At 38.4% G+C, this 19,526-nt stretch overlaps 2 protein-coding genes across 3 annotated transcripts in view; one reads left to right on the plus strand and one right to left on the minus strand.

The window, feature by feature from the left end:
- NAA35 (N-alpha-acetyltransferase 35, NatC auxiliary subunit) overlaps positions 1 to 7,109 on the plus strand; it is a 29,821-nt gene extending 22,712 nt beyond the window's left edge. Inside the window, exons 18-23 of the mRNA XM_032206285.1 lie at positions 1,096 to 1,232; positions 2,611 to 2,678; positions 2,927 to 3,067; positions 4,558 to 4,680; positions 5,777 to 5,857; positions 6,434 to 7,109. Of these exons, the coding sequence (XP_032062176.1) occupies positions 1,096 to 1,232; positions 2,611 to 2,678; positions 2,927 to 3,067; positions 4,558 to 4,680; positions 5,777 to 5,857; positions 6,434 to 6,493 (610 nt within the window). The 3' untranslated portion in view covers positions 6,494 to 7,109. The remainder of the gene's footprint in view (positions 1 to 1,095; positions 1,233 to 2,610; positions 2,679 to 2,926; positions 3,068 to 4,557; positions 4,681 to 5,776; positions 5,858 to 6,433) is intronic.
- A 1,146-nt stretch (positions 7,110 to 8,255) lies between these two features.
- Positions 8,256 to 19,526, minus strand: part of GOLM1 (golgi membrane protein 1) — a 31,725-nt gene continuing 20,454 nt past the window's right edge. Inside the window, exons 6-10 of one of the 2 annotated variants that reach the window (XM_032205707.1) lie at positions 19,236 to 19,374; positions 15,208 to 15,334; positions 13,895 to 13,960; positions 11,340 to 11,450; positions 8,256 to 11,023 (exon numbers count right to left, since the gene is read on the minus strand). In XM_032205707.1, the coding sequence (XP_032061598.1) occupies positions 10,956 to 11,023; positions 11,340 to 11,450; positions 13,895 to 13,960; positions 15,208 to 15,334; positions 19,236 to 19,374 (511 nt within the window). In that variant the 3' untranslated portion in view covers positions 8,256 to 10,955. Of the gene's footprint in view, positions 11,024 to 11,339; positions 11,451 to 13,699; positions 13,961 to 15,207; positions 15,335 to 19,235; positions 19,375 to 19,526 lie in introns of both variants that reach the window. The other variant, XM_032205706.1, reaches the window with a different exon arrangement.

The following is a 19,526-nucleotide window of genomic DNA, read 5'->3' on the forward strand; positions in this document are numbered from 1 at the left end:
AGTACTTCTGTACTTTGCAGTTTGTTTTTTATGAAGCTGCCAATAAAAAAAAGCTCTTACCATGTAAGCTGTCAGCCTTCTTTCTGACTGATGAGACAGGTTTAAATGACTTGAACTTCAGTGCATCTCATTATGTTTTGCATTGTTTTATTAGTGGATTAAACATTAAGTGGGAGAAGTAACCCTACAGATAATTACCAGATGATTGCAATATGCTCTAAGTATTACCTTAACAAGTAATACGAGGTTTTCTGCAACTTGCTGTTTTACCTGTCATTATTTCCCCCTTGACTCCATTTTAATAAAATCATTCTTAAGCAGAACTATCACATTAGCTGTTTTATTTCGTCACTTTAAGTGAAGAAATGAAAAAAAAAAAATAGAGGAAGTGTCTGCGAGGAAATCTGAAAGTTTCTCAGTAATTTTTCTTCTGAGTTAAAACTTCTTCAGAAACTTTTTTATGTCCTCCAGATTTGTACTTTCTGCTCTTTTTTCCCCATTCCTTTTGGTTTGAAAACAGGTTGGAAAATTCTTGGATCCACTGCTGCTCACTAAGAAATGTCTTGTAAAGAATTGTTAAAGATTTCTTTTAAATACTAAGAGAAAATGCATGTGGATCTAGTGTTTCTGTGGGATTGGCCTTTCTTTTTTTTGGGTGATAATTCATGAGTTTTTAATGCTTGAAACAGTTATTAGTAACCTTGTTTCTCAAAACAGTAATTCATAACAAAACCAGAGACATAGCATTTAGATAGCAAACCAAGCTTTTTTAAAATGATGGTGTGGGAAGGAAGAATTATAGAAAAAATAATCTTTTCTGGGTTTTGAAATAGGAAGAAACTTTCACTTCACTTAGTCTTAAGAAACATGCATACCTTGAGACTCTGTGTGGAGTCTTGTTTAATAAAACAACACAAAATAACTTGTTGATGTCAGCAGTGCACCTTCTTCAAAGCAGGTGGATTGAAATGTCCTAATATCCTTAATGTCCTTAATAAATGTCCTTATGATTTGGCTGACTTAGCACTCAGTTAGGATGTGTGCGTCAAGATTTACACTGTGGTATGTAACAGCTACAAACTGTTTCTTCTGTAGGTATCTATCAGAGTTCCTGTATGCTTGGTTGATGTCAACACTGAGCCGTGCTGACAGCTCTCAAATGGCAGAAGAGAGAATAATGGAGGAACAACAGAAAGGCCGTAGTAGCAAGAAAACAAAGAAAAAGAAAAAAGGTATCTGAGGTGTAGAGTGTAATTCAGATGTTTTCTTCTCTTCTTGTGGCCTCGTAGAACTAAAATTTAAAATTAATCCAGTGAACGTTTATGTGTGTGGGAAAAATTTCCTGAAGTTAATGAAGACTGAAAGTAAGCATTTTAACTAAAAACATTCTCTGCATAAGAATTTTCCATATGTTTGTTTATTTCAGGATTATTATTTTTTTTTAATCCCAAACTCATTTATATTCATAGCTTCACCAGTAGTGTTATGTCTTAGTTGCTGTGAGGTGTAATTAACAGCACCAGAGCAATTCTCTTTGAAAAATACTACATTTTTACAGTCTGTAATTCCTGTGGAGGTATGTTTTTTTGTAACAGGCTTCTGTAGCTGGATTAAAAAAACAAACTTCCACTGTATTTCTGTAATTTCTATTTGGCTTCCAATTGTGTTCAAGCGTGTTTCTTAATTTACAATAGTGAATTGCCCTGTTTCAATTCAGTGGTAGTAATATTATGCAGAAACCTCATTCAGAAGTCAGGCTTTCTCTGATGTATGTATATAACAGGCAATGAGAATTTATTTTCCTAAGTCATAGCTGACTGCTACTGTAGTCAGAATGGTAAGCGTGCTACTAAAGAAGCAGCTCAAACCAGTCTTTAAATAGCTTTTAATACAGATTTGCCATGCCTAAGTGGCTACTAAGATTGTGATGTATTGGAGTTACCTTAGCATTAACTTTGTAATTGAAGAGCATGCAGAAGTTCTACTTCTTTGCTGTTCCTTCTTTTTTTCTGTTTATATGTCCTTGTCTTCCACTCAAGAAGAACAAACAATTAGATATGAACAGCTCAAGATCATTTCAACCAAATTCCCTTTGCTCTAGAAATTTGGAAAATTACTACCAAATTTTATGCTTTCTAAAAAGGTGCCAAATTTGTGTCCAGTAAAAACAATGGAAGCTAAAGGGGAGCATCAAGGAATATTATTAGGGTAAGAAGCTTTCTGGTTTAAAAGTTTTAACCTTCTGGTTTTAAACATTTAAAAAATATAAGGATTAAGCAAACAGATCTCTCAACAAGAAACTGTAAATTTTAGATTATTTAATGTAATATAGTGACATGCTAATACCTTCGACAGTCTGAACAGATTTATTGCATTGAAGGCAATATGCTGTTTGTGTGATGGTTATTAAATATGTCTCGTGATGTTTTGTATAATCAGGGGTCAGATGAGCAAAAATTTGTTCTGATATTTATGCTCCAGTTTTTTTTTCATTATTTTTAATGGTATTTGAGGATTACATCAGTTTCAGAAAATGTGAAAGAAATATTTTGATGTGATATATATGCGTGCTTATGTTGAATTAAAAAAAAATCTTTGTGAAATTTGCAGTTCGCCCTCTCAGTAGAGAGATCACCATGAGTCAGGCGTACCAAAATATGTGTGCTGGGATGTACAAGGTAATTTATACATGCTTGCTGAACAATGGCTTATTTTTTTTTAAATAAGAAGTATACATGCATGCCCTCTGTTTTTAGTGGGACTGGAAATTAATTTCAAGTTAATAATGTGATATAGTAAATTCTTTAAATTCTCTACTACTTTTATCTCCTTCCAGTTGTAGCTAAATCATAATTTTCACTTTGCTCACAGCAGACTACAACATAAAGTTAACACTTTTCACTGTACTCTGTCCTGTCCTTTTTAGACAATGATCGCATTTGACATGGATGGCAAAGTAAGAAAGCCTAAGTTTGAGCTGGATAGTGAACAAGTGCGATACGAGCACAGGTTTGCTCCATTCAACAGTGTTATCACACCACCCCCAGTGCACTACCTGCAGTTCAAAGTAAGTAATCTTAAAATGTGGCACCAGTCATTCTTTTATAAAAATAGTTTGTTTACCTGCTATAGATAATTTTGTCCCTGTAAAAATTGCTCTTAACATCTCAAAGTTCACATTAAGGCTTACCTGGGCCGGGAAGTGTCCCTGCACATGGCCAGGGGTTTGAACTAGATGATCTTTAAGGTCCCTTCCAAGCCAAACCATTCCGTTTCTATTAGTCAAAATTGCAAGGATTTCTAGCTTTAGTTACATGCAAGGAAAAACATAGTTTTGAATTATTAGTAAACTCAGACTCTTAGATACTTAAAAATTGGTTGTCTTGGGCAGTTTGAGATGCTTGTGTTGGTTTGCATGAAAAAGTTTATTTAAAGTCCATTGACACACTTTTTGGTTGTGTTTTACCTAGTAGAATGTTGTTATTACTGCAGCAAGCAAATGGGAAAATAAAACAAAGATAAAATCAAATTTCAGTTTTAAATCACAGAAGTGCTGGTTGGAAACAGTCTGGAGGCTTGTTCTGTCCAGTCTCCTCCCTGAACTAGTATTATAGATCAAACCAGCTGTGTCTTTGTGTAACAAGCCTGAAAAAAATCCAGGGATTTATCCTGTTTGGATAACCTGATCCTACACATTTTCAGATCCTCTTAGTCTTTGGATAACCTGATTCAGGGCCTTTTGTCCTCATTCGCCTTTGTCCTCATGTCCTGTTTGAATCTCTCAAACTGCAATTTGTGGTCTTTCTCCCTGTGTTATATTGTGTGCCATTAACAGGGAGCTTAAGATCACCCTGTTGGCTTATATTCAACTTCATGTTCACTGTACTTAGTAACCAACTACATTCTACTGATTTGTGGGGTTATTCTGCCTCAGATACAGAAATTTGGACATTTCACATTGAACTTAGATTTCTGGTGGCCAGTCTTCAAGTTTCTAACGGTCTGCCTCGTACTGAAACTATACTATTTTGTACGCCAGCCACAATTCCTGATTTAGTGTCATGAACAGTTGTGAAAATGAAGACTATCATGGCTTCCTCCCTTGTTATAGAAATTCTTATCTCTGAGTAAAAAAAGAGTTAAGGGATCAAAATTATGTAAAATGAAGTTCTGAACAGTGTGAGTCTATCACTTGCCATAAACATGCCTTGAGTAATTAATATTACATCCATTAGTTCTCTTTTTTCCTCCTGTACTTTCACTCACTGCTGCGTGGGACTGAAAAAGCAAGTGAATGTCAAGTTGTTCAGAATGGGGATAATTTAATCCAAAGTAGTAGTTCATTGCATTTTGTGGCACTTTAAAATAATCTTTAAATAATTTGTTGCTTCTTGATATTTGCCTTTTAAAATGAATGTTTTCAACTTTACTGCTTATTCTTAAAATATTTAGTTGACATAACTTTTTTGTTCAATACAGTAATTTGTTTTCAATTAAGGTAATAAAATTAATTGGCAACTGATCTTACTGTATCTTTGTTTTTCTTTAACATGATAGGAAATGTCTGATTTAAATAAGTACAGCCCCCCTCCTCAGTCAGCAGATCTCTACATGGCAGCTAGTAAACACTTCCAGCAAGCAAAAATGATTCTTGAGAATATTCCTAATCCAGACCATGAGGTAAGACTGAAATACTGGAAAAAGGAGTGGTTGCTAATAACTGAATGAGTGGGTTTGTTTTTTAGCAGTATTTGTTTGAGATCCAGGGTGCCTTACGTGTGCTCTGGTGATGAGCAAAGAAAGCTGAATGTTTTGGTTACGGAGCAGACAGAGGAGGCTGGTGTCACAGTGGTTCACCTGAGTACATTCAATAATGAAATCTGGGTTGTGCTCTCTGTTCCAAAGCCTCTCCCTGCCAAGTATCTTAAATGTTAGGTAGCAATTTATCTATGCTTGTATGCTGCCTTCTGGCCACATTCAAAGAGCATATCTCTTTTACTGAGAAGGAGACATGCACATGTGCCTCACTTACCTGGAAACCAGTCATTTTCCCTGAGGGATTGGAAAAATTGGTTTCAGCATCATCAGGCTGGAAAGAGGGTTTGAATCTGGCATTTGTTTCCTGGAGCAGTTTTCTCATCAGTAATTGTAAACACTGGTAGGAGTTCCTCCCTGTTTGCTCATAGCATAAAAACTAAGTGTCTGTGACTGTCCTTGAAGCAAGGACATCGACTCTGTCACATCTGAGCAGGTTAAGAACAGTTATGGGATTAGGTTCTTCTGAGGATTTAGGGATCCCGGCCTGTTCTCTGGTTCCTGGTCGTGATTACAGAAGAGCTAGCTACTTGAGACTAACAGTAGTTCAAGCTAGTTCAAGTGTGCCCAGAGCACTTCCATTAAAAAGCAGCCTGTTTGGTGCTTAAGTTGATCTTCCTCATCAGGTTTGGATCAGTATATGGGATAAGATACTGAGAGTCTGTCTAAACCTTTATTTGGACAAGTGCTTTAGAACTTGCCATAGTTTTAACAATCCTTGAACTTAACCATGTCATCTCTATGGTCTGTTGAATAAAAAAGTGAACATTAAAATTAATTAATTTAATCCAATTGATATACTCCAGAGGATATCTAGAATGCCTTGATCTCATCTGAAATAAACTGGTGCTGTAAGAGGACTGCAAAATTGTTAGCGTATGTATACATTTGAGTGTTATCTTTGAATTATTTTTGAGGTCATGTGCTTCCACTTGAAAACTTCTTGTTGTTTTCTGTTTAGGTCAGTCGAATCCTAAAAGTTGCTAAACCCAATATTGTGGTCATGAAGCTACTGGCAGGAGGTCACAAAAAGGACTCTAAGGTAAGAAAATGCTGGTTGAAATGAATGTGAGGTACTGTAATAAATGCAATGCTACCACAGATTTCTTACAGCTGATTTAGCACATTCAGGCCACAGTTAGAAATAGTTTGTTGTAGTTATTTAAATAAAGAAAACTATTTTTAAATGTCTTTGAAACAAAATTAGATAAGGCATGCATGGGATGACCTTTGCAAGTACAGGTAGTCTTCAAAAGCAGGGAGTAATTGGTAGCCATGTATCGTCAGCTTGTGTGAACACAGCAGGGGGAGGGCTAGCCTTCAGGAGAGGGCCTTCAGGCTTCCAGTTGAGGGGTGGGCACAGAAGAGGGAAGGACCACGCTGAAGTAAGGCACACCAGCGCTCTACAACGTGGTGCCCGTGACCACTGGAGACTGACTGGAATGGCTGGAATATCCAGAACTGGATTGGAGTATTTTCTGGATAGGAAAGAGCTGTGATTATTCTTTAAATTGCCTGCTATTTAAAAGTTTTCATCTATCTGCAAGGTGTACCTCATTTTGAATACAAAGTTCAGTAGTAGTGCTTCAGTGTAAAATTTTAAACCTTTTCCTTCTAGGTTCCTCCAGAATTTGACTTCTCCCCTCATAAGTACTTTCCAGTTGTGAAGCTTGTTTGAAAGATGGGATTATTGTTTGGATACCTGAAGCATAATCAGATTCCAGCTGTCAGGTGGAATATCTCGTGCTGTACCAACTGAGCAGGAGCTCTAGGATAAAAGTATTATTTCATGAAATATCTCTAGTCTGCCTTCTTTGTATGACCTGAATGACAACTGCTGTTTTAAAGTGGTTTGTATAACGTTCTTAGAAGTGAAGCTGATTTTAATCAACTGCATTGTTGAAGAATGTTGTACCTTACTTGATTTTATTACAGATTTAATCATAGTTCATTTTTATGAATGAATTCCAGCAGAATAATGGCGTTTTAAAGATTTAGTAACACTCATGACTGAATAAAAATATTGCAGTATAGTCTTATGTCTGTGAGGCACAGCTGAGCTACTGCAATTCTTTGAACAAAGCCACTTGGAGAAATGGTCTATTTCCATACTTTTGCCCAAACTGAATCAGATGTGCTCATTTTGCAAGTAGAAAGGCTGATTTCCTTTCTTGCCATGTCCAGCAAGCTAAAACAATCTTTATACCAATCAGAATCAGATAAAAGCTAGACTTCTTCATTTAGCTCCTGCATTCAGAGACTTTATTTTATTAAAGTCAGTTGTGGAGGAGGTATTCTGTCTCAAATGGAGGTGTCCTTAAAGACAGCAAGAAATGGAGTAAGTTATTTCTTATTTCTCTATGGCACTTGAGAATCTGCATAGCTAATACTAGAATAGGCACTAGCAACACTGGAACACGAGACGCCAGAAGTGTATTTTAACTAATCTGCAATTTAATTTCAATCCTGTTATAACTTTGCCAATGCAAAGGAAGGATTGCTAGTTTGTTCTGTTGCTTCATCAGCTCTTGCATGACCTTCATTGTGTTGCTTTGACTACAGAGCTGCTGCTGAATATTGCTGCCTTCTGTAAGGGTTAGTAGGGATAGGAATCCCAAACAGGGGAAGTCCCAGTCCTACCCTTCCCTTCCCAGAGGAGTTCTTCGTCCTATGCTTCCAGATCTGAAACAACGCCGACAGGCATGCTCCTGTGTTAAGCAGCCTTCTGCTATAAGGGAACAGGAGTGTTAAAAAGGTGACTTGCTTTTGATGAACCATACTGCTGCAAAACGGCACAGTGATGAGCTTTTAACTCCCTCTTAACTACGCAGGGGATTGTTTGTGTTTCTCTTAACATACCTCTGTATCATGGAGTAATACCGCTTTAAGGGCATCACATAAGCAACAGCACTGGTAAGCTCTAACAAGAAAACAGGAAGGAACCCCTGAAGTAGAACAACCCCTTGGCTGGCCAGCAGTTTGCAGCTTCCAGGAATGAGGAACTCTCAAGATGCAGTTTCTCATTTCTCTGGTAAGGAGGTTGCATACTGTTTTACATGTTTGTTTATGTTGATTCATATACTTGAGTGTTTCTATATCACTGCCAGAGGAATGAAAATCCTGGAAAATATAGTTGTAAAGATGGTAAACTGGTAGCAGTGCAGGACATGAGGAATTCATCTATCTTTTGCTGCTGCCTTGTAAGCAATCATAAAAATATTTCCTGTCTTCAAAATCTTTAACTCCATGATGGCAACTCAAGGGACAGCCTTTTATATTTTTCCGAAGGAAGCAGGAAGTATGAGAGTACACGTTCTACATCGTAGCACATTTCACAGAACTCTAAAAACTTGAATGATCACCTTTCCCATTTTCACTAATATTAGAACTGAATCAACAGTACAGAACAAGATAGCGCACAGTAGAGAAGATTATTTTTATTTTAAAATGATTATCTAAAATGTATCAGGCTTCACTTTTAAAAAACATCAAGGACAAGTGTTAATTTAACCCCAAGAAGACTAGTCAAGAAGCTTTCCCTCCCTCATGCAAGTGAAAGTTTTAGTGATCACACACTGTAAACCACAGTTCCAAGTGAATCTCGCTTGTTCAAATAAAAGTTAGTCCTTGGACTTCAAAGTTCGGTACAGTAGACACAAAGGTCCCTTGTCCATTAGAAATCTACCACCCTATTTATATTCCTGTAGCACTTCAAGTTATTGACAATAAGACTATATTCCATCATGGTTTTCAATATTACTTTTACACAGGCTTTCAGACCCCTACTGTCAGTTACAGCAACTGTGCTTTGCACCGAGGAAGTTGTATTTAGGGGGAGGACACCATTTAGCTGGCTAGCAAGGAGGCTTGTCAGATTTTAGGTACTGTACAGAAGTACAGCGAGAAATTTCCTTATACGAGGGAGGCCAAACACTGGAACAGGCACTGGTTGATGTCCCGCGCCTGTCAGTGTTCAAGAGGCATTTAGACAATTTCCTTATTGGTAGGCTATAACATTTTATTAGCCCCCAAGAGGTCAGGCAGTTGGACTTGATAGTTGTAGGTCTGTTCTAACTGAACTACTCTAATTCTAGAAGAATTATTTGGCAATATATTAATAACATGAAGGATTTTTTGTTTGGCATTTTGCCAGTTTCAAGTTAAAGCCATTCATTCAACTTGAATAGAGCATTTAATTGCACATTTCATACTGTTAAGCATATGCTCTTTAATAATCACTATTAAATTCCTGATTAACTTCATCTCAGCTACATAAGTTTACAGATCAAGTCCTAAAATAATGCCCATTTTACTCTGAACACATGTAAACATCTTGTCAAAACATAACATGTTTTGCAAAAAAATAAAGCAAAAAGAACCAGCATAGCAGAAACAACCCAAGTTCCCCAGCATTTGTCATTCAGAGATGCTCATTACCTCCTTTTCTCTATTACTTACTATAGTAGCCCAGCCCAGTAAAATCTGACTTAAATGGTGAAAAAGTAACAAAGAACTCAGTAATGGACAATTAGTGATTCTCTTAAAAGAATTCAAGTTACATTTGGCAAGTCTGCAAGTGATCTGTTTGTCGATTTGGGTGTAATAGGCACTGTCTGACTTGAGCTCTGCCTTCTGTTGACAACTCTTTTTCATTCACAAAAGAACCAACCCTCCACTTGCACATTTAGACATGTAAAATTACAGGAGCTGTAGCACAGTACACTTAAGAATGAGACACCATGGAGGCTGTAATAACACGAAGTACGTTGAGAGAAAGCCAGGAAAGCCACAACAAGTCTTTGTATTCTTAAAAGTTGCTGTTTGGGAAGTTGGTGGTGTCTGTCTTCTGGTCATACTGGTTGGTTCACATTCCCAGACTTCCAAACGTGGGTATCGGTCTTAAGGACAGACACAATCTTCCGAACTGCTGACTGCACACGATGCAGGTAAGACTGAAGTTGGAGGTTGTTCCAGTGGCAGCGATGGGTACTTTTAGGCTATCCTTAGGCTATCCGAAGTAAACTAGTTTTTAGTTTACATTCAAAAAGATGCAGAAAAGACAAAGACTACAGCACATAAACAACGTGATACATTGTGTATAACACAGAACTTCACAACAACTACAGCTTCATCTGTGAGAGAGAGTGAAATGTCTGGAAAATGCATAGTCTGGTTTGCTGCCTTCACAAGTCCAGCAGAGAAGATTATTCACTTTTTGAACAGCTGAATCTGCTGTTCTGTAAGGCAAGTGTTTGCCTTTCTACTCTTTAGAAGATAGTGGCTAGATAAAGGGTAGACGTGGCACAACATTTCAGAAGGCCTCTCAGCAGTCTGCCTGACTGAATTCTGTGGAAATTAGTGGTAATTGAACCAAACTGCACTTCCGATTTTGTGAACAGGTGTCCAGCAAGGCTTTCAAGAAACTTTCCTGCTAATCTCTTAAGATACTATTATCAGAATCTACTTTAAACTTAAAGCTAAGAACACAACCAAGACAGTGATTCATTTCTGGTACAGATCATGTAAGCTAGGCGTTTCATTTGTGAGACCAAGGAAACTATCATACTGCACAATATTTAGGAACTACAGTTGTGCTGAGTCTACCTACACTGCAATAAAATGGTGTCAGAGTTGGCATAAGGGGGCAGACTGCAGCATGCATGGGCTGTTTTTCATCTTTCACGTTTTGTCAAGGCAAGTTTGCTTACCCTCCCCTTTTAAGCCTAGGTTGGGGATTTCTCTACTGCATTAATCAAGGGAAAAAAATCTGTCCTTGCCCAAGGATTCTTTCCCATGTACCACCAATCCATGCACACTGTGATTGTAGCATGACTGTAGTCACTGTACAAGTGACCTGACTTCAAAGTTACTACAGTTATTGCTTGCTGGTCTCAATTTTATAATCAGTAGGAAGGAAAGAGTCATAGCAGAGGTCAAGATGCTTTAAAACAAGCCTTGAGAGATTTAACGATTTTTTTTCATCATTGAAACAGTAATAACACTTTGCAACAAAATATTCCTTCATTTGGGCCCTTATCGAAGTCTTGAGAAGATAATCAAACATTCTTAAATCACTTTGCTCTCATCCTTGCTGCATTTAAAGGAAGAGGTGACGAAGTTGCATCATCAACTTCCCTTGTTCACAACCTCTCTCGTTTCTCAGTTTGGTCATATAAGTGGTTCTTCATATTTTCATCAGAGTTTTGAACTAATTAGGAAAAAAGAAAAAGACACAGAAATCTCTTTAAGGCTCAGAAGTGATAGTTCTTCATCTAGAAAGTTCTGAAAGGACTGTTAGTACTGCACAGTACTGCACGGCAGAGTAAAGCTACAGATACTCCCACTCCCCAACACACATTAAGAAATAGTTTTGGTAATGCTACACAGAAAATAGGTCACGTTCAAAATTAGGGAAAGCTCAGAGAACAAAGAAAAAAAGTAGCTGTATCTGCTACAGGGTAACATTCAGAAAATCATGGTAACATTTTCAGCTTGAATTAAAACATTCTTTTTTTCCTACTTACCATTTGCAATGCCTGCAAGTGCTGCTTGTTTATCCGTTTCTGATTCAGCCTCATTCTCATCTACATTGTAGTCAACGTCCTTGTCCTTCAATGCGTCCTGTGCCTGATTGTCTGGAAAAACATTACATTAAATGAGTTCTATGCTGCACAAGATACAGTTACTGCAAATACCTAGCACAGAATTTATTTTGCTGTTGAGTTAACTGCTGTTTAAAGAGTACGTTTTAATACTGAATGGAAAACCTTTGCTGTAAATCTTGTACAACGAGCAAGATAATTATCTTTTGGGATTTGGAATAAAATTTGGCAATGCATTCAGATGGACAAAGAAAAAGCATTAAGCAATTTCAGAACACAGTACATGACAGCCAAAGAAACAGTAAAAGCTGAAGATGACACTGAAAACGTGATGGAGTTGCTTTTAAATGTATTAGCACCACTGCTACAACATACGTCAGATCCCCCCCTTCTTGTTTTGGCTTGTCCACCAATCAGAAAGCTCTGAACACAGCATAAAAAGAGTACTTCACTATGTGCTAACTTGACACAAAAGCGGTTTTCTGTAAAAGATTGTCTTCGCTCTGTCCTGAATCATCCTGCTCCACACAACTTAGTGTAGTAAAATTTGCTCAAGATGAAGATTTCTTAATACAGATTGCTCAGAAGTAAATTATTTTGACTGCTAAAGTCCGACCTTTATTTTCCAGTTTGCCAGCCAGTAAAAAACATAATGGCATAGAGGTATAAGCATACCCCAGCTAAGATAAAGAGTCTCTAGTTCTCAAGGAGAAAGAAAAGCCAAACTATCTAAACAGCAGCTGATTTAGAAGGAGGCTTGAAAACTTTCAGCCTACAATTGTCCATGTTCAGACCAAAATATCTGCAGTAATAGGCCTAAAGGTCTCCAGAAAAGAAGCTTGAAAGAAGCTTTAGCTGACAGGATGCTGGGAGAACATAAAAGAAAGCCATTTCTGCTTGATGATCCTTTGGCTGCAAGGCACCTACACCATAAGGTATGGTATTTTTGCTAAGCGATCAAGCCTGAAGAATACTGTGCTGGTCTTGCTCTCACTGAAACCGTGACCTTTCGCAGGCCGCACCACAGAGTTTTTTCTTGCACTAATATTTGGATGATTTTTGCACCTGATTGCTACTTGAGTTAAAATGGAAACAGCTAACATGTATAGTCACATCTCTTGGAGAACTGCCTGCTCTGGCCAGCATCTTTTTGATGCAGTTGGAAAAATACGACTTCTGCAATGCAGATGAGATCATTTATCCCTGCCAAGTCCACTGTGGTAACATCACAACATAATGCATTGTATGAATGCATTCACTGGGTTGAAAAGCATAGACAGCATTTCCTGCAGTCCATCAGGCTGCTTGTTTACTGTCTGGGCTACCGATTCAGTACTGCATCACACGAGGAAGGGTGAAGGATTTCCACATTCAGAAGAGATCGTAGCAAGGTCCTTCGGATAGATACTCCAGTTGGAAAGATAGACACACAAGACAGGCTGGGATAAGCTCAGGAGAAGCAAGGAACTGAGCCTGCATGAATGCCGTAAGCTTCAACTGCATCAGAAAATACTATTTTGTTCTGTGAAAAAGTGCTGATAACCATAAAAGTGCTGATAGTACTGGGAACACCATGCTGCATGCACGAATTGAAGTCTACCTAAGACTGAGTTCCTTGAGACAGGGGGATGTCTAGATCCTGGCCAGGTTTTGACAAGACATCAAATGTCTCAGCACCGTGGAGACAGACACTGGTTCACAGTCACATATGGTAGATGCCAAAAAATGTCACCTCTGCTGACAACTTCCAATCTTCAGTTTTGCAGACTCACGATAATAAATTTCAGATACCTTAAGTCTCAGGTGGACTTTCACTCGTGTTAGTGTATTTTCAAACACGGGTAACTAGCGTTTACACATCAACATTTTAAGATGACTTTGTGCAAAACATTAATAAGCAGCATCTCTACTCATCAATGCTCTGGATGGGCAACATGTCTCATCCTTTTCAAAAGCGTTATGTTTTCACACAGCCTCAATACCACGAAGTTTCTGGGACTAACATCCCCAGACGCTGTGTGCAGATGATGGAGAGATAGACAGAAAGGCTGTGACAGTGGTGCAGCAGAACCCAGCCTGGTAGCTCCTGCTGCACGAACAGAAGCCTCCATCTTCACTCTCTGGCTGTAGAAGAGTGCTGGGGGTTAACTAACCTTTTACCTCTCATGCTAACCTTTAAAACACCTTATACTAAGTCCAGCCAGCTGCCATCACTATTTCAGAAACCATGCTCCATTCTGCACTTTTATCCCTTTACTTGCAACACACAAAACGCTACCAACCAGCCTTTCCAGAGGGTGATGCACTCTGCTTATCGTCAAAATTTAGGAGCTGCTCCCTCTCCACCTCCTCAGTGTCATCCTGCTCTGCGGCTGGCATTAATGCATCCTGCCCAGCTACATGCTTCTCATCTTCAGCCGGGTGCAGGTCTTTCTCTGCAGCAGCCTTGACTGAATCCTGTGGGTGTTTCAGTTCACCAGAAAGTTTCTCCTCTTCTGCTTTAGGGTCCTGTTTTCTGATGGCAGCTAGGTCACTTATTCTTTCTGTAAACAGTAAAAATGATTGAGTAAAAAAATAGCATCTTTCAGTGGCAGCAAAAGTTAAAAACCTTTAATAAACGCTGCTTCGTTTTTTACATTCAATTCTTGTTTTTCTCTCAGTCATATCAGATCCAAAGAGAAAGACAGAAGGCAACCCATGCTTTTCAGACTGGGGACAGCTAAAAGATGAGACTTGTAAAGTCTAGTGACATTGTCTACTGCAATCATATTCACATTGCTGCCTACTTAGAATGCTCACATGTGGGGTTAAAAAAAGTTTGGCAGGTGAAATAGAGCAGTTTAAATAAAAATTGCCATTTGCTACGCAACATCGGGTTTCTGTGTGTTGCGTTTCATTATTGGCAATAAAACAGACTAGGTGTGCAAAAGCATCTCAGGACAAAGTAGTTACATGGGCAGGTTTTCAGCTAAATGATGGCTGTTCTTACAGCCTTCACAGAGGAAACGGAGGTAGGCTGTTGCTTCCAGCAGACATTACCGCATCGCTTTTCCTGTGTATTTGTATTTTTAACTAAAAAACACCAGGACAAAATTTACCCACATAAATTATATGGAGATGTTGTCTTGAATTGCTCTAAAATTACTCCTAGGATTGTAATTTAAGATAGCATGAAAGAATAATTAAATAGGAAATTGGATTTCTCACACACAGTTCTCTGAGACTGATGCACAAGGGCACATCCATTCAAATTAATAGTTTTTGAGGGTTTAATGCAATAAGCAACCACTAGGTTATCTAATCTGATCTCCTGCATATCATTTCCATTACTTGCATTTTGCTCGTTGACAACACATGGAAAGCACAGGCATGCATTTGTTTAAAGCCTAACTTTCAGCCATTCCATACAGAAGAGCAGCAGCCTAGATGTATCACTTACTAAAACTAGCAAATTTAAAACATGCTTAAAAGTCTTTGCATCCAAAAGCAAGGTATTTTCTCAACAGTACGTGAGCGATATGACAATGGTAGAATGATAACTCTTTTTATTTTCCTTTACATGCAACACATCAATTTCGATATAACTGAACTAGTAGGAATGATTGTAATAAAAATACTTGAACAGATACTAGTTATACCCTCCTACAGCTAAAGGAAAATTGATTATAATTCAGCCTACCAGTGTCACTTTTCCATCTTAATCATGTATGCAAAAATATTTTTTAAGTGTGCCATTAAATTACAAGCTTTCTCACTCAAGTTCCTAAGATACCAGTGATTTCTATCTCACCTTGAGCCTGCAGAGGGTCTGTCTTCTTTACCGTAAGTTCTTCTTTTGGTACATCATTGTCTTTTGGCTGTTCTGAGTCAGTCTGCATGAACTCAGATTGCTTCAAGGCTGGCAGCTGACTATCTGCCTATAAAGTGAATACACACAGACAGATATTGGTCTTAACATCTGTTCCTGGACTTGGAAGCTACAATTAGATCAGAATCCATTCAATTTTCAGTAGAGATAAAAAAAATAAATCTAAACACTCAGAATTTTTTCTGCTGTTGATGGAGTTACAATCCTGATTATGCAGTGATGTTTCTATATATAAACAGCACATAACACATCACAAGAACTTACGACACCATTAATTTAATTAAAACCGAGATTACTGTTCTTGGCTGGAAACACTACCTGTTACGCAGTGAGGTCCACAGAACTGTAGTCCTGCACGTTTCTCCACTGCTGCCCTGCTACCTCACCAGGGCCAGCAGAGCAGTAAGAGCAGATGGCATTAGCTACTGCTAGGACAGGGACAGGCAAACCGAGTTCGTGCATAATCAGAGTTCAGTTAATCAAGGCTGTACAGAACTGGACTAAAACTATGTTGAATGCAGGCTTCAAAGAAGAAAAAGAAAACAAAACAAAACACACATATCAACCAAGTAGACAACAGTATCTATTTAACTGGATGAAGCTCACTTAAGGAAGAGTTTTGAATTAAGGATTATTTAATGCTGGTACTGGACCGGTCTCAGAGTCTGACCCATATGATCTGCTTTAAGATTAATGGCTTAGATTAATTGTACATGGCTTTAAGATTAATTGTACACTGTCTTGAAGATCTTCTAACTCGAGAGTCAAAATTTTCTGTGCTGCTTTTACTCATATTAGCATTTAACTGGCCAAGAGCTATGTCAACTCAAATTCAGTTCACACAAACATGTGCGTAAAATGTGTCCAGAGGCCATCTTGCAACATTCCAGCATTAAAAAAAAAAAAAAAAAAAAAAAAAAAAAAGTCTGTAATGAAACTGTTTGTCTTGCATATTTATCTTTTTAAAGATCTGGAGAGAACAAGTGTACAGACATTCAGAGACAAACATTTTTACACCTGACTACGCAATTGAGTAAGAAACCCCATGATGTGGAAAGTCATACAGCAGACAAAGAGCTTCCTGTTAGGATTGTTGATAAACTGCAGCTACCTATTGTCCTAAGCATGCCAATAAAATACTAGGTTGCCAAGTCTTCGTATGGTCATTTGGAAAACATCTGCAGAAAGAAGCCTTTAAATAATCAAGATAGTGGAGTTGCAGAGGATTTGTAGGACACGATTACTTGGCTATTCTGAAAATGTTTAAGCTCAGTCGAGGCCAAGCAGAACTAAAGACCATGTTGGGTCAACACCATAAAGTCCAACATCAACAATAAATAATCTAACACTAACTCTTATGAAAGCTTGAGAAGCAACTCATACCACAGAAGATTGGGTAAATTTACTGCAGTAGAACTCTGTCTTCCTTCTAGTCATTAAAACCCAAAAATGCTGTATTTAAACATGCTTCTTTTTTATACATAATTAAGCAGCTCCACCAGACACTGAACAAAAATCTGTTTTCCACTTTAGGCTGGGGCACAAATACTTCCATAAAAATATGGAGCCTGAACTTAACAGCTGCAATTCTGCTCTTAATTAGACACATAAGAGCCCTTAATTTACGTTACCTTAAATATCTAACTCTGTAATTTTTAATGATAGAGTTAAATAAAAGAAGTGTGTGTGCTGAAAAAATTTAAGTTGAAGAGGTTGGTCTTCTTGCTAAAAAAATAATAATTTAAACACATTAGAGAGAAATTAATACAGACGTTATATATCTTTCAACCGAAGAGTATACATCAGTCCTTAAAAGACAGAGCTGTTAGAATATCTGTGTATTTATTAACTAACCAATAGTGCAAATTCCATCTTCTTTCTCTATTTTAACCCTGATCTTTCCAGGACATAAGCACGTACACCTTCCAACTCTGCATGAAAAATAGGAAACCACAGTAGCTCAGCCACTGTGCTCTGTAAAAACAGGAATTATTCCAGCTAAAAACTTGGGTTAAAAACTTTCACGGCAATAAATAACTCATCCTCTGTACAAGCAAAAGTTGCAATCCCTGGGCAAACAAATTACTGTGAAAGTTGCAGCTTGACATAGAAGGCACTATCACAGACATTAGGGAACATCAGAAAACAGAATCTCTTCTGGCTGCAGCTGTATCAGTGGTTATCTCAGCTGGCACCAACCCATCTGTAGATTGAAAGGAGGACTAGTAAAGTGCTGCCTGCTTTGAGCAATGACTGCCTTTCAGCTACAGGACTTGCTGAAGAAGGCTGTAGGTGTGTTGTAGAGGGGCTTTAGCCGAGCTTCCCAGGTGCCAGGCTGGAACTGGTACACAAACCACATCTGGTACAAGCAATGTTAATGAAAATCTGCTGCAAGGCATCACTGGAAATTGCGTTGATCACCTCTTCAGTATGCTCTTCCCCTTATCAACTTTCCAAATGGTTTGTGTTTTCCATCTTCCAATCAAATAGGATGCATTTGCTGTACAAGGTTTCCCTGGTGTGTCCAAATGATGGGTTTGTTATTTACTCACTCACCTGGCACTGTTGATAAAAATTCCTGAGTTAGACAAACAGGAGCTTTCACTTTCTTCTAAAGGGGTAAATGGCTAGCATTTACTGTCTCTAACGCTTCATTCTTTTTGCAGCTCTTTCAAATAACACAGGTTCCCAGGATAAAAGGTCACAGCTTCAGCAGTTCTCCCTTTTCACATAAAGAGTTTGAGGAGAGCAGAACAGAGGCTGGAACGATTATCTGAACCCCGGGGGTCAATGGGAAGATGTTTCAGCCATTTTCTCCCAATCGTTTCTAGCAATTTGCAAAACTCAGGTTCAGCTCTCAATGCTTTACCCTTTCCACTTACTAAGTCACCAAATTGTTCCTCCAAGTGGCCTTTTTCCTAGGCAAGGAGTAAAAGGCAGATACTACACCTAAACTCTCTTGCCTTTGCAATGAGAGTTGGCCACTCATATATGGTAAAAAGGCCCAAATGCAGCCACACGTACAAATGTAACGTCTGCCACAGGTGCCTGTACTCCTGATGAAAGGAGACATCCAAATAAATTGTTGTACATCCCAATAAATTAGCTGCCTTTTCAACCAGGAGTTTCACTACCTGTTTCCAGGGCTGTTTGTAGCAAGCTTAACTGCTCAAGTCCTATCCCTGATCTAACCCCACATCACTGAAGAAGCATCAGTAATTCACATGCCAAGACAACATGACCATCTGAGATTTCTTTTTCTTAGCATTTTTCCCACCCTCTGCATCCCAGGAGGAAAGACTGGGTGGGCACACAGCCACCTCCTTTGGCAAGCCTGCACTGATACTGCTCAAAGTACATACAGCAACGTTTTTTGTGCCTTTTTGATTCAGAATAACCAAAAGCAAACGGCTAAAACATTTGCTCTCCCCCTCATTCCCACTGCAAAAGCCTGAAATTTGTGTTCATGTGGAAAATCGTGGCACTTTATACCTATTGACGAACCCCAGAGTCGCTAGTGGAGACCTATGGACTACAGTGTCATATTCGAGGCTTGCTGGTACTCTGAAGTGATTCACCGTACTTTTATTCTCATCATGTATCCTCATCCAACTTCAACACACAAAGCTTTGTAAAGTCCTTTGACAAAGTCAAAAGGACCAAAGCTCAGCAGCACAGATATTCTTGAAAATACCACCCTCGTTAGCAGCTCTCGAGTCCTGCCCCACTCAGAGAGACAGTGATTTGGGGAACAGCAAGGTCTCCTGCAGCCTCTGCCTTGTTCTGCATCCAGAATCTCTCAATTTCACATAAATCAGAAACATTCAACAGGCGTGAATCAGAGCAGTACAAAACTTAATGAGCTAATGTTAGCTGAAGATAGCAGAAAGGAGGAGAACCACTTAAGAATTACTTAGAAAAAGATTTATAAGAAACTACGTCCACCATACCTGGCCACTTTTTTTGGAATCTTCTGGGAAGTCTTTATTTTCTCTGACTTGTGATACATCACTGCCTTTTTTTGTGATCTCATTTATCCTTTCTTCACATTGTTCTTTTAATTCTTTCATCTGGTTGATGCACTGTGACCTGGAGAAAACACGAACAAGTGAGTAGTCATGAACTTTCATCCACATCCATAAAATAACTCTTCTAAAATGTTGTTTGGTAACATTATTCATTCCATTCCTTTTTTTTTTTTTTTTTATTTTTTTAAATCTTCTTGATTCTATTACCTGGGC

This window comes from Aythya fuligula, chromosome Z, assembly GCF_009819795.1.
Source record: "Aythya fuligula isolate bAytFul2 chromosome Z, bAytFul2.pri, whole genome shotgun sequence".
Taxonomy (NCBI): domain Eukaryota; kingdom Metazoa; phylum Chordata; class Aves; order Anseriformes; family Anatidae; genus Aythya; species Aythya fuligula.